The sequence below is a fragment of the Leucopleurus acutus genome (assembly GCF_964270905.1).
Source record: "Leucopleurus acutus genome assembly, chromosome: 13".
Classification (NCBI taxonomy): domain Eukaryota; kingdom Metazoa; phylum Chordata; class Mammalia; order Artiodactyla; family Delphinidae; genus Leucopleurus; species Leucopleurus acutus.
Genome location: NC_139155.1, coordinates 82,971,945 through 82,986,850, shown reverse-complemented (window position 1 = coordinate 82,986,850; position 14,906 = coordinate 82,971,945). Strand labels below are relative to the sequence as shown.

The window sequence follows — 14,906 nt, the reverse complement described above, 5'->3', positions numbered from 1 at the left end:
AGTTTAGCTTCGTTACCACCTTACAGCGAGTATGCTTGCTGCTAAGATGAAAGTCTCGATTTTTAAACGGGACGAGCAGGATCCGGTCTCTGCCCTTAAACCCAATTCTCAGCGCCCAACTGAGGTGCCCTGGACTGAGGCGGGGTCTGGACGGGTCTGTCGCTCATGGGGAGCCTCGGAACCCACGCAGTGGAAGGAAGAGGCGGGCGCTAGGGCCTGGGGAGAGAGCAGCAGACACCCGCCGATTCCGGTTTCCGGGTTTGGCTTGCTGTCAGCGGCCCTCGTCACGTGAACATGCCGTCACGTGAACATGCCGTCACGTGACAGCGTCTGTGGGCCTCGCGTCGGGGTAAAGCCGATCCGGTTGGATTGCAGGGAAAAGAGAGCGGTGGGGCAAGATGGCGGCGCACCTGTCCTACGGGCGAGTGAACCTGAACGTGCTGCGCGAGGCGGTGCGTCGCGAGCTGCGCGAGTTCCTGGACAAGTGCGCGGGAAGCAAGGTGAGGGACAGTGCGCGGCGACACCGTCCTCCGGCGCCGTCCGGCCTGGCCTGATCAGGTCCCTGACCGCCTGGGCTTCAGGTGTACGAAGTTTCCTAGGGCTTCCAGGAGGAGAGCTGGCGGGAATGCTAAGTCGGGGAGAGGGGCCCGCTGCTGGGGCCTGGGGCGTCCAGCCCGCAGTCCGCGTGGCATCGTGATTGTTTCATGGCAGCAGAATAAGCCACCGTGCTGTCTCAGCCTCTAGTGAACCAGCTTGTGGTCAGGTCGAGGGGCGGATCTGGTGTCCCCGAGCTCCCACCCCAGACACGGGAACTGGTGATGCGGACCCGGCCCAGGGACGTAGCTGGTCCGGTGTCCATTCATTACAAAGATCATATGTGTCGTTACAAATCATACCCTCAAAAGTATGAAGCACCATCACCTTACAACCTGCTGCTCCCTCGGATTATGAGAAGTTGTAGCTATTTGAGGTTTTAACGTCGGCTTCCTTAAATAGTATTGTTCCTCCTGTTAGACGTTTATTAGCACCCAGCTCACAATGGAATCAGAAACCGTAGATTAGAGACTTCATAGGATTTCTTTTAAGTGGTATTACCTCTCCTCTCTCCCATTAGGATTTATCAGTCCCTCTAAGTAACTGGCAATACAACTCTGAAGAGAAAAGGAAAATTGGGGAAACTCAGGAATCAGTATTAGAAAAAAATAGGACCTCAAGAGGTAGAGTGGATGCTAGAAGCAATTGAAAGAAAACAAAAGCAGGCTAAGTCCTACGTGCCCAGTTCAAGCTCAGGAAATAAATGTGAAATCTGAATGAGATCATGGATTGTATCAATGTCAATATCCTGGTTGTAATACTTATTGTACTATAGTTTTGCAAAATGTTTCCACTGGGGGAAACTGGGCAAAGTGTACTAGGGGGTCTCTGTGTTGTTTCTTACAACTGAATATTAATCTACAGTTATCTCAATAAAAATTTCAATTAAAAATGAAAGAAAAAGAAATCACACTGGAGTTTAGCAGTGGTAGGGCCCCAGAGCACTACCCTGTGGGGTCATTAAGTCCTAGGTTGGAGTCCTGACTCCCTTATACTGTGTACGTCCAAGTTCCCTATATGGCCTTGGACGTTACTTAAACTTTCTGAGCCTTTAAAAATTTCCTCTTCTGGGACTTCCCTGGTGGCACAGTGGTTAAGAATCCTCCTGCCAATGTAGGGGACACGGGTTTGAGCCCTGGTCCGGGAAGATCCCACGTGCTGTGGAGCAACTAAGCCCATGAACCACAACTACTGAGCCCACGTGCCACATCTACTGAAGCCGGTGCGCCTAGAGCCCGTGCTCCACAACAAGAGAAGCAGCCACAATGAGAAGCCCCCGCACTGCAACGAAGAGTAGCCCCTGCTCGCCGCAACTAGAGAAAGCCCGCATGCAACAAGACCCAAAACAGCCAAAAATAAAACTTAATTAGTTTAAAAAATAAAGTATACAATTCAATTTAAAAAAATTTCCTCTTCTGTCAAAATAAGATTTGTAATACCTATATCAGAGGTTTTAATTTTTATAATTCGATTATATGATACTTATATATAAAATACAAGTTGAGGACTTCCCTGGTAGTGCCGTGGTTAGGAATCCGCCTGCCAATGCAGGGGACACGGGTTCGAGCCCTGGTTCATGCCGCAGAGCAACTAAGCCCTTGTGCCACAACTACTGAGCCTGCGCTCTAGAGCCCGTGAGCCACAACTACTGAGCCCGAGTGCCACAACTCCTGAAGCCCGTGCACCTAGAGCCTGTGCTCCGCAACAAGAGAAGCCACCGCGATGAGAAGCTGTAGCCCCCGCTCGGGAGAAAAAGCCTGCGTGCAGCAAGAAAGACCCAATGCAGTCGAAAATAAATAAATTAATTAATTAAAAAATAAGATAGGGCTTCCCTGGTGGCGCAGTGGTTGAGAGTCCGCCTGCCGATGCAGGGGACACGGGTTCGTGCCCCGGTCCGGGAAGATCCCACATGCTGTGGAGCGGCTGGGCCCGTGAGCCATGGCCGCTGAGCCTGCGCGTCCGGAGCCTGTGCTCCGCAACGGGAGAGGCCACAACAGTGAGAGGCCCGTGTACCACAAAAAAAATAAAAAAATAAATAAAAAATAAAATAAAAGTTGAGTTGTTGCAATTGGCAGTTTCCATATGGTTCAGTCTAATAATAATACCATGACACAGATACACAGCAAAGTACCGTCCTTGTTTCCTTTGAGGACAGTGACTAGGTCTTAACTTTCCCATTTATCACCAGTAACATCACTTACCCTGATGCTATTTTTTTAAGACCTGTAGGATATGAATGTGGCCAGAGCCAGTTATAATCTTTGTTAATTCAGACTTTGAGACCAATAGTCCTACTACGTATGACTGCTATTTTCTGTTGGTATTGTTGAAATTCCTGATATTAACTGTAATGAGAGAATGTTTCTCCCCTCTTATAGGCAATAGTTTGGGATGAGTACCTCACAGGACCATTTGGCCTGATTGCACAGTATTCACTACTGAAGGTAAATGAGCTATTTGGGTTTTGTTCAGGGATTGATAATTCTGTACTTTAGGGACTTCCCTGGCAGTCCAGCTATTAAGACTCTGCGCTTCCACTGCAGGGGGCGAGGCTTCGATCCCTGATCTGGGAACTAAGATCCCGAATGCCGCGAGTTGCGGCCATAAATTTAAAAATTAAATTTAATTTAATTTTAAAAAAATAATAATTCTGTACTTTAGTAATAATAATAAGTTTACATTTCCTCCTGAGTAGGTGGCTTGCAAGGCTGTTTGGTTTTTATAAACACCGATACCAATGCCTGGCTAACATTTTGTATACAGCAGTCCTTCGGCTGATGATTCTATACTGATCCTAATTACTAGCATTGTATTATGTGACTGTTACCTGGTGTCTTTGATAGTGCATCACGTGAGAGTCATTTAAATTCAGATACAGTAGCAGTGACTTCGTCCTGAAACCTTGTCCTTTACACAGCTAGCTTTGGGAAATCTAAATTTTGATAACAAAGTATTGATGTACATTTGACTGGGAGTGTTTATGATGTCTGAGTCTGGATACCATACGTAAATTTCAGGGGTTTTGTTAACCTTTTGTGTGTGTGTGTTTTCCTAGGAACATGAAGTGGAAAAAATGTTCACGCTTAAAGGAAGTCGTTTGCCAGCAGCTGATGTCAAGAATATTATTTTTGTTGTCAGACCCAGGCTAGAATTGATGGATATAATCGCTGAAAATGTGCTCAGGTATCTCTCAGAGCTCTTGTTTGGGCCAAAAGAAGTTAATCCTTCTCGTGGTTTTAATGTCCTGAGCTTTTCATTGTGAACCCCTTCTCTTGCCAGTACCTTGGAAAGTGGTCTTTTGGAAAAACTGGGACAGGCACGGAAGAATACAATGAAGAAAAGTGGGAAACTTGTGACATTGTTCAAACAGTTTGAGAGGGCGGTTATCATAAATCCCCATTCTTTCAGGACAGCTAAAAGTTTGGACGTGTATCAGTAGAAAGGACACTGATTTTAAAAACAAAAAACAAACAAAACACCTCTAATGGTTATACTGAATATAAGGTGCTTGAATTTCATAAGCAAAGTAAGAGCTGATTAAAATTTTATTTAGCGTCCAGTCTAGAGAGAGGAAGTTCTCTCAGCCCAGTCTGTACTCTGTGGTATAATCGATTGATGTGGCCCCTAAAATCTTAAAAGCATATGGGCTATTTTGAGAAGTCCAGTGTCGAGGAGAGATAGGAGTCAAGAGTGATGTTTCGTTTTAATATGAGACGCTGTGGCTGCATTGGTTTGGTTAAAGAACAATTTGTTTTCAACAAGACACAGATATCCTGCTTCAATAAACCTGAGAGCTTTAATGCCCCCATAAATAGTTTAAGAGAAAGCTAGAAAATGCAAATACCGGCTATGAATCAACGCTTTCCTGTCAGGGAAAAAAAGAGAGAGAGAGAGCGAGAAAGCGACTGTTAACAGTTTGGGTCTGAAAGTCAATGTTCATTTGTTTATCTAGCCAGCATTTATTTAGTGCCTCCTGTGTGCCCGGCAGTTTGAATAAAGTAAGTGAAAGAGTCTGTGACTCTAAAGAGCTTGTAAGCTAACAGATGTTCCTTCTTTTGCAGTGAAGACAGACGTGGCCCAGCAAGAGATTTCCACATTTTGTTTGTGCCACGACGTAGCTTATTGTGCGAACAGCGGTTGAAGGATCTGGGTGTTTTGGGATCCTTTATTCATAGGGAGGAGTACAGCCTAGATCTCATTCCATTTGATGGGGATCTCTTATCCATGGAATCAGAGGGTGCTTTCAAAGTAAGTTTGGCCTTTTCTTTTTTAACGTCAGGCTTTAATTTTTGCCAAATTTGTGAACATGATGGTCATGTTAATCTCAGGTGTACAAGCAGAGTGATTCAGTATTTTTTGCAGATTATATTCCATTATAGGTTATTACAAGATATTAGGTGTAATTCCCTGTGCTATACAGTAAATCCTTGTTGCTTATCTATTTTATGTATTCTAGTTTGTATCTGTTGATCCCATACCCCTAATTTGTCCCTCCCCCCTTCCACTCCCCACCGGTAACTGCTAGTTTGTTTTCTATGTTTCTGTGCGTCGGTCTCTGTTTTGTGTATACATTCATTTGTATTATTTTTTTAGATTCCACATATGAGTGATGTTATGTAGTATTTGTCTTACTTCACTAAGCATAATATTCTCTAGGTCCATCCATGTTGCTGCAAATGGCAATATTTCATTCTTTTTAGTTTTTTAAGGAACCTCCATACTGTTTTCCAGTGGCTGCACCAATTTACATTCCCACCAACAGTGTAGGAGGGTTCCCTTTTCTCCACACCCTCTCCAGCATTTATTATTTGTAGACTATTTTTTTAAATTAATTTTCATTGGAGTATAGTTGCTTTACAATGTTGTGTTAGTTTCTGTTGTGTAGCAAGGTGAATCAGCTATACGTATACATATATCCCCTCTTTTTGGGATTTCCTTGTAGGTTCTCATTAGCTATCTATTTTATACATAGTGGTGTATATATGTCAGTCCCAATCTCCTAATTCATGCCACCCTCCCCCCCCCCCCGCCTTGGTATCCATATGTTTGTTCTCTACATCTGTGTCTCTGTTTCTGCTTTGCAAATAACTGATGGCCATTCTGACCAGTGTGAGGTGATACCTCATCGCAGCTTTGATTTGCATTTCTCTAATAATTAACGATGTTGAGCATCTTTTCATGCGCCTATTGGCCATCTGTGTGTCTTCTTTGGAGAAACGTCTATTTAGACCTTCTGCCTATTTTTTGATTGAGTTGTTTAGTTTTTTGTTATGGAGTTGTAGGAGCTGTCTGTATATTTTGGGAATTAAGCCCACGTCGGTCACATCATTTGCAAATATTTTCTCCCAGTCCATAGGTTGTCTTTTCATTTTGTTTATGGTTTCCTTTGTTGTGCAAAAGCTTATAAGTTTGATTAGGTCCCATTTGTTTATTTTTGCTTTTATTTCTATTGCCTTGGGAGACCGACCTAAGAAAACATTGGTATAATTTATGTCAGAGAATGTCTTGCCTATGTTCTCTTCTAGGAGTTTTATGGTATCATATATTATATTTAAGTCTTTAAGCATGGCACGTTTTTAGAACTGGGCATTTATCTTTTCGTTATAAGAGTTTTAAGAATTCTTAATATATTCTGGATGCAAGTCTCTTACCAGATATTTGATTTGCAAATATTTTCTCCCATTCTGTGGGTTCTTTTCACTTTTTGGTGAAAGGGATATCTCAATGCACCAAAGATTTTAACTCTGATGAAGTTCGATTTATCTTTTTTTCTCTTGTTGCTTATGCTTTTGGTGTCGTATCTGATCTAAGGTCACGAATTTACTCCTATGTTTTCTTCAAAGAATTTTATGATTTTGGTCCTACATCTAGGTCTTTGATGGGTTTTGAGTTTATTTTTATCTGATGTGAGGTCGGGGTCCAACTTCCTTCTGCATGTGCAGATATGCATGTGGATATCCATGTGTTCCAGCACCATTTGCTGAAAGAGTATATTTTCCTCAGTTAATTGTCTTGGTACCCTTGTCGAAAATCAGTTGTCCCTAAATGTGTTTATTTCTGGTGTCTCAGCTCTACCCCATTGATCAGTATGTCTGTCCTTAATGCCAGTAACAAACTGTCTTGATAAATGTAACTTTGTAGTAAGCTGTGAAATTTGGAAGTATGAGCCCTTCAAAGTAGTATATCACTTTTTTCTTTCAGTTTGTGTTGTTTTAGTCTTAATAAATCCTTCTCTACCTGAAGACATAGAAAATCTTGTATTTTCCTTTAAAAGTTTTAAAGTTTTGCTTTTCACGTTCAGGTCTTTAATTCAGCTTGAACCATGTGTTTGGAGTGTGTGGTGTGAAGTAGGGACTAATTTATTTTTATCTGTATTTTTCTATATGAGGCTTATTTATTTTTTCCATATAGTGCCAGTTGTTCCAGCGCAGTTTTTCCCCACTGATTATGTTCGACGCATGTTTGTTAGCGAATATGCATATCTTTGTTCCCCAGTTCTGGATGGTTTTTCCAAATGTAATTTTATATATTGGTTTTGTTTACAACTTTATTTCAAAGAATGCTTTCTCTCATAAGAATATTACTTTATGTTGAAAAAAGTAATTTGAAAATCTTTCATAAACATAATCTGTGTACATGAAAATTTTCTTTGAGTAAGAAAGGGTACAGAATGAAAAGTAAGCCACTCTCCACCCAATTCTCAAAATGCCATACCTCCCAGAATCAATCACTATTACTCGTTCTTTTTTAATTTGTCTTTGGAAGTGCTTTAGGCAGCTACAGCTCATAGTATATATGAGCTTTTATTCAAATGGTAGCATATCCCATGTAACTTCGGTAACTTACGTTATTCTCTTAATAATATATCTTGGAGTCATTTTCTACCATCTATGAAAATACTTTTTTATTCTTAGCTGAAGCTGCATACTGTTCCATTGTTTGGATGTACAATGATTTAAGTCAGTCCCCTTTTGAAGGACATTTTGTTGTTTCTCATCTTATGCTTTTAGAGGCAGTGCTACAGTGAATTACCTCATGCATAGATCACTGTACACGTGTAGGCTCTTTTTTTTTTTTTTTTTTGCGGTACGCGGGCCTCTCACTGTTGTGGCCTCTCCTGTTGCGGAGCACAGGCTCCGGACGCGCAGGCTTAGCGGCCATGGCTCACAGGCCCAGCTGCTCCGTGGCATGTGGGATCTTCCTCGGCAGGAGGACTCTCAACCACTGCGCCACCAGGGAAGCCCTGTATCTGTAGGCTCTTTACCTGCCTTTGACATTTGTCTATTGACTTAGCTTATGGTAGTTTTTGCTATGCGTACTTTCTTAGTGTAATCATATTTATCTGTATTTCCTTCTTTGAGTTATGCGTATGTGACGTTGATGCTGCTGGTCTGGAGACTAGAACTTTTGAGAACCACTGGTGTTGTGCAAAAAATTATTTGAAACTCTTTCTTCCCTAGTATGTTGTTACAGTGACCACTGCTTTCAAAGAGTGAACCTGAGGAAAAGCTCAGTGGCACCACTGATGAATTTTATAACCAGGAGAGTTTCATGGCTCTTCTTTTCAGCCATGTTCCCCACTGATTTGCTTACAGTAAATCTCTTCCAATGATGGTACAGATTTCCTGTCCCCCAACATTTTATATGAAAATTTTCAAATATACAGAAAAGTTGAAAGAATGGTACAGTGAACACCCGTATGCTCATCACCTAGGTTCTGAAATTAACATTTTGCTATATTTGCTTTGTCACATAGCTATAATGGTATACCCTCATGTAATTAATTCACATCCGTGTAATTAATGTGAATTGGTAGCAGCTGAGGAAAACCTGTCCTGGCATGACAAAACCTGTCCAGAGGAGAGATTTCCTGTTTATTTAACCGCTGGTTTGCAAAAAAGAACAGAATTCTTTTCTGCTGAGAATTTCAAGCCCTTGGCTTATATATGTTCACTTAAGATTCTATTTTAGAAGTCAGAGATTTCGCCTGGATAATAAAGCTGAGAGTTCTACCTAATGTTAAATTCAAGCCCGATTTCTGATAGAGTTGAGGTCATTTTACTTATTTATGTGATTTTAAACAGTGAGCATAATTTAGCTTTTCGTGGCATCAGGAGGCACGTGTAGATCTCTCTGTGCTTTGGGGCTGTGATAATGACCGTATTGCACTGCACAAAACGTGGGAATTAGAGTTCAGCTCATAGAGCTCTAATGCTCAGTCACAGGGCTTAAACTGTTGGGGCCTTCATATGTATATATAGAAATCAGTATACATAAAATCTACCTACCTCCTTTGTAAAAACTGCAAGGTAGGGCTTCCCTGGTGGCTCAGTGGTTGAGAGTCCACCTGCCGATGCAGGGGACACGGGTTCGTACCCCGGTCCGGGAAGATCCCACATGCCACGGAGCGGCTGGGCCCGTGAGCCATGGCCGCTGAGTCTGCGCGTCCGGAGCATGCGCTCCGCAACGGGAGAGGCCAGAACAGTGAGAGGCCTGCGTACCGCAAAAAAAACAAAAACAAAAACAAAAAAACTGCAAGGTAGCGGACGGTAGTGGCCTCCCTTCTGAGGCGGCGGTGCGGGCGCTACCCGCTGGGGCTCTGCTCCCCCGCACGAGCCCGCGCATCCTTCCCGTCGAGGTCCCCGCGTGGCGCGACCAGGCCCGGTGGCACGGATGTTTCCATGCAGGCGATTTTGACAGCAGTCATCATACCAAGCTATTATGAAATGTGATGTCAGTCTGGAGGACGGATAATATATAAGCCAGTTCTTGACACGCTGTCTACACGGAAACATCTGAGACCATCAGTCCACTTCACTTTGCCATTGAACATGATCCCTATAAGCATATAATACATAATTGTTGAAATGTAACTAAAATGTGGAAAACATGTATATCTTCTTCTGGCTCAAGGAATATTATTATAAAAGAGTTAAAAACTGTGGCCTCTCATTTATACAAATGGAAAATTGTATTGACTTCTCTCAAGTAGTAAGGTAAGGGAAGAAAAATAAAGTTTTCTCCAGCCCGTGCCCTAGTCACAGTACCATATTTTTTTCTCCTTAAGACTTTCAAAGCAAAGTTTAAAGGACCTGCATGATTGAATGAGTTTATGTTGTCCTTTTAATAATTTTAGAATGTCAAGTTTTCCTTGAAAGGTCTTACTTCTTATATGGTGTGCTAGACTGGCTGGTGTTACGTGAGTGAAGCACTATAATTTTAGTTAAAATCAAAACCGCCTACCCTTTTTTTCCCCAACCTGAAGTAAGAATTGCCTACAATTAAGTCACGAAAACAAACACATTCCAAGTAGTTACAAGTACACCTGTTTAAAATTCATTTTCATTGGTTTGATAAACATAGAAAAACAAAACAACCAACAAACAAAAAAACTGCCAGGTATTCTATCGTGTAGGCATGTGGGACTTTGGGGTCAAAAAATATGTGAATTTGGGGCTTCCCTGGTGGCTCGGTGGTTGAGAGTCCGCCTGCCGATGCAGGGAACATGGGTTCGTGCCCCGGTCCAGGAAGATCCCACATGCCGCGGAGCGGCCTGGCCCGTGAGCCATGGCCACTAGGCCTGCGCGTCCAGAGCCTGTGCTCCACAACGGGAGAGGCCACAACAGCAAGAGGCCTGCGTACCGCCAAAAAAAAAAAAAAAAATAATATGTGAATTTGAATGTTAATGGGTATTAGCATTTGTCCCTCCAAAAATGTCCTCATGGCTTGAAATACCAGGTGATTCCACAAGCACAGAATACAGGGATATTAGTACAAATAATCATCCCACCACCAATTATAATAGAGCAAAAAATTCAAGATTAATATGTCATCAACTTTTAAATTTTTTTAAAAAAGAATTACAAAAAGAATGTCTATAGTAATACAACTTTTTAAGTTTAAAAAAATGAATACGATTTTGAGAGATATTCCCTAATTTTTTTTTCTTGAATTTTTAGTTTAACTCTGCTCTGATAGGGAATTTTAGGTAATTTTTCAAGAAAGTATGTCTTCAGACATTCTTGAGTTGGACATGTCATATGCAGTGAAATGTTAAAACCATCAGACTTGGAAGAGCCCCCAAGCACTCTCCCCAAGCTCTTTCCAGGCACAGCCCTCCTTCCTCCCTGGGTGGAGCACATGAGTCCCACCCCCTTGTGCTTAATGCCTCCAGTGTCCCCTCCCTCCTGGCTTTGGAAGCTGGAAGCACGTTGGGAGGGTCGGTGAGGGGTGTCTGGTACAGTGTTCCATTTTGACTTATGAGTGGATGATGATTGTAAAAAAAAAAATAATAATCCAAACAATTTCTAATAATAAAAGCTAACATTTGTTAAGGACTTACTATATGTTTCAGGTACTGGGATGAAATGTTTTACATGCAATTACCTCATTTAATCCATATACTATGTTGAATATACTCCCTTCTGCAGACAATAAATAAGGCACAGAGAGGTTACCTAAGTGGCCGAGGGCACCAGTTGGGAAGTGACACAGCCGAGGTTCAGATCAAGACAACCAGAGTCAAGAACCTGTGCTCTTACCCATGTCAGAACTGCTAGAGTCTCTCTTCTCACTTCCTAGCTGGTTTTGTGTATATTTTTTTGGTCCCTTTTTCTATGCAGAAAAGTATAATTTTGTCTACTTTACAAAATATACCCTGTGTATTTTATAAGGTAAAATATATTTTCTGAAAATGAGATCACTCTCTAAAGATTCTTCAGCTACCCCTTTCTCATTTCTCAAGATGTTATGGCCTTCATTTGCTGTCAGTACATATGAAATTGGCGTCATGTTTGTAAAAACTGCCAGGTATTCTGTTGTGAGGTCATCTGGGACTTTGGGGGGGTCAAAGAATATGTGCGCTTATGTGGCCCTCCCACGGTGTCCTCCTAGCCTTTACACTCACAACGGTGAATGAGAAAGCCCAGTCCCTGTGTCAGTCTTTCTTAATCAGTAGCTTATTCAAGAGCTGATAAACTAAGAGGAGTGCCTTCAAGAAGGCTCTGCCACGGGAGAATTGCTGCCATAGCTGCCCCCGACGGCAGAGCTGTTGGCCTCATGGCCTGGGCTGGACCCGAGTCTGCAGCTTCCTGGCAAAGTGGGGAATTAGTGGAAACGGTCTTACCCAGTGGCTGTGTAGTCCCAGCGCCAGACAGAGGTGGGTGCCTCATGCACCCAGATGACCATGACCGTAACCGGCCCTTCCCCCCGCAGGAGTGCTACCTGGAGAGCGACCAGACCAGCCTGTACCACGCAGCCAAGGGGCTCATGACCCTGCAAGCTCTGTACGGGACGATCCCCCAGATCTTTGGGAAAGGAGAGTGCGCCCGGGTGAGAAACGGCAGGTGCTTCTGGTGGTGGAGGAAGGGTCCCCTGGTCCCCAGGAAGGGAAGGAGTGGGAATCTGTTTACAAATACAGTCAATCCTTTTTATTTGGCAATTCACCTATTTACTGAAATTTATTTGTAGCCCCCAAATCAGTATTCACAGTGTTTTGTGGACATGCTCAGAGCAGCAGTAATTTGAGTTGTCCAGTATGCATGTTCCCAGCTGAGGTCACGCAGAGCAGCCCTGTGCCTTCAGCTCATACCATAAACAAGTGTCCTTTTTGCCGCTATATAATGCCATGCGCTGCTCAGTGCCACTTTTTTTTTTTTTGCATTTTTGTGCTCTTTTTGATGGTGATTTTGCTGTTTAAAATGGCCCCCAAAGGTGGTGCAGAAGCACTGTCTAGCGCTCAGAGCGCAGGGAGGCTGTGATGGGCCTTAGGGAGAAATCTCGTGTTAGATGAGCTGCGTTCAGGCCTGAGTGATGGCGTTAGAGAATCAACGTCATATATTTAATGTGTCTTTAAACAGAAACACACATAAGACAAGGTTATAATTGATCAGATGACAAAAATGTTATAACCAGAGGTTCGCGGCACCCTAACCCTGATTGCCCCTCAGGGCAGTGGTTCGGTATTTGCTGGTTCAGTATTCACAGCAACTTTATAGAACAGAGCTACTGTGAATAACAGAAATAGACTCTCTGAACTAGGCCCCATTGAGAAATAGCTGCTGCCACTGGCTAAAGTGTAAGTGTTGGGACAGGCAGCCAACAGCGAATGCTTTTCTGTAGCTGCTTATTTCTTATCCATCTCACTCTTCCACCGTTTTTCTCCTTTTTTCACTTTTTTGATTCTTTCCATTTTTAGCCAAATTTTTTAATCTGCTTATTCCCAGGAGGGTCCCACCTGATCCCATGTTTTGTTTCCAGCAAGTGGCCAATATGATGATCAGGATGAAGAGAGAGTTTACAGGGAGCCAGAACTCAATATTCCCTGTTTTTGATAATCTCTTGTTGCTCGATCGGAATGTGGATTTGTTAACGCCTCTTGCCACTCAGCTTACGTATGAAGGACTCATTGATGAAATTTATGGCATTCAGAACAGTGAGTAAAGTAACACCTACTTTTACTAATAGGTAATCTGATAAAAATATCCAGAAGGCCGTTTTTTTAGAAGGTGCTTCCTTTTCAAGTAAATCAGAGAATATTTGAAAAAAATAAAAATGCTGCCTTTAGACCTGCAGACGCTAGGATTAAACAACATCTGAGGGACTTCCCCAGCAGTCCAGTGGTTAAGACTTCACTCTTCCAATGCAGGGGGCATGGGTTCAATCCCTGGTCAGGAAACTAAGATCTTGCATGCCGCACGGTGTGGCTAAAAAAAAAAAAAAATTAAACGACATCTGAGCAAACTACCATTGTCCGTCACACAAGGGCTGGCTGATGTTTACTGCACAGGACTGTGCTTGCCCGCTGTGAGCAGAGGCCAAGGGCTAAATAAACAGATGGCTCTGCAGTTGGAGAACATAGATGCCGTGGCAGGCAGTTGTTCAGGAAAGCTTCTGGAAGACATGGCCTTGGTACTGGGTTTGGAAAAAGGGGTAGAGTTTGGGGGGGTTGCTGGCGAGGGGCAGGTGGCATAATACCTGCAGGGAACCATGGGACGACCAGCTTGCTGAGGCAGAGAGCACAGCTGGGACATTCTGGGGAAAAGGCTGATACGGGAGGTTGGGACACTCGACGGAAGATTTGAAGGCCTGCTAGAGTTTAGGCCTGACAAACCGTTGGGGTCAGAGGTCACAAATGTTTTATTTGGTTTTGGTCCACATGATGTTTGTCTGTTTGTTTCTGTCAGCATTTAAAATTGGAGAGAATTTTTAATAATAATCCTGATGGATGCCATGTCTTTTTTTGTTTGTTTTGTTTTTGTTTTTGTGTTTGCGGTACACGGGCCCCTCACTGTTGTGGCCTCTCCCGTTGTGGAGCACAGGCTCCGGACGCGCAGGCTCAGCGGCCATGGCTCACGGGCCCAGCCGCTCCGCGGCATGTGGGATCTTCGTGGACCGGGGCACGAACCCATGTCCCCTGCATCGGCAGGCAGACTCTCAACCACTGCGCCACCAGGGAAGCCCTGCCATGTCTTTTTTTAAATTTATTTTTATTTTTTTGGCCATGCCACATGGCTTGCAGGATCTTAGCTGCAGGGATCAAACCCAGGCCCTCAGAAATGAAAGCACGGAGCCCTAACCACTGGACCGCCAGGAAATTCCCATATATGCCATGTCTTTAAAAACATCTGAAGCTCTGGCGACCCCGAGGTCACATTCCCACATTGCAGCTGGTGCCCAGCGGAGATCCCGCTTTAGACGTGCCCCTGTCTCCAGTTTACGACAGGTCCCACCACTCCCGCTGTCCCATCCAGGCCCCCTTCTCTGGTTTCCATCACCCCTGACCTCTATTGCCATCCTGAATTACATCACAGGGAGCCAAGGAACAGCCTAGAAGGAGAAAACACAGAGACAGAAAATAGAGTAGTGGTGGCCAGGACTCGAAGAGGTTGGGGAATGACTGCTTATTGGGTGTGGGGTTTCCTTTTGGGATAAAAAGGTTCTGGAACTAGGTACTAGCTGTGGTTGTACAAAGTTGTGTATGTACTAAATGCTACTGCACTGTTCACTGTAAAATGGTTAAAATGGTAAATTTTATGTTATGCGTATTTTAACCATAAGGATGGATAGATAGCCGAGGGAATGGGTGAAGACACAGCCATGAAGAGGGGTTTCCACAAAACAAAGAGTCTTTAGTGCTAAAGTTATAAAAAGTCTTATTTTTAAATTATTTGTTCCAAAAGATGACATCTTAAATACTTTTTAAAACTCCATTTCATTGACAGAGGAGTTCTGTGCTGGATAGTAGGTGGGAGTCAAAGAAATGAGGTAGCAGGGCTGTTGGGAAAAAAAAAAAAAAACCAGAAGGAAACAAG

At 43.3% G+C, this 14,906-nt stretch overlaps 1 protein-coding gene across 2 annotated transcripts in view; it reads left to right on the top strand.

Moving 5' to 3' along the window:
* The first annotated feature begins 360 nt into the window (after positions 1-360).
* Positions 361-14,906, top strand: part of VPS33A (VPS33A core subunit of CORVET and HOPS complexes) — a 28,855-nt gene continuing 14,309 nt past the window's right edge. For both annotated transcript variants that reach the window (XM_082853366.1, XM_082853365.1), the window contains exons 1-6: positions 361-500; positions 2,973-3,038; positions 3,650-3,777; positions 4,656-4,842; positions 11,809-11,925; positions 12,853-13,027. In XM_082853366.1, the coding sequence (XP_082709492.1) occupies positions 399-500; positions 2,973-3,038; positions 3,650-3,777; positions 4,656-4,842; positions 11,809-11,925; positions 12,853-13,027 (775 nt within the window). In that variant the 5' untranslated portion in view covers positions 361-398. The remainder of the gene's footprint in view (positions 501-2,972; positions 3,039-3,649; positions 3,778-4,655; positions 4,843-11,808; positions 11,926-12,852; positions 13,028-14,906) is intronic.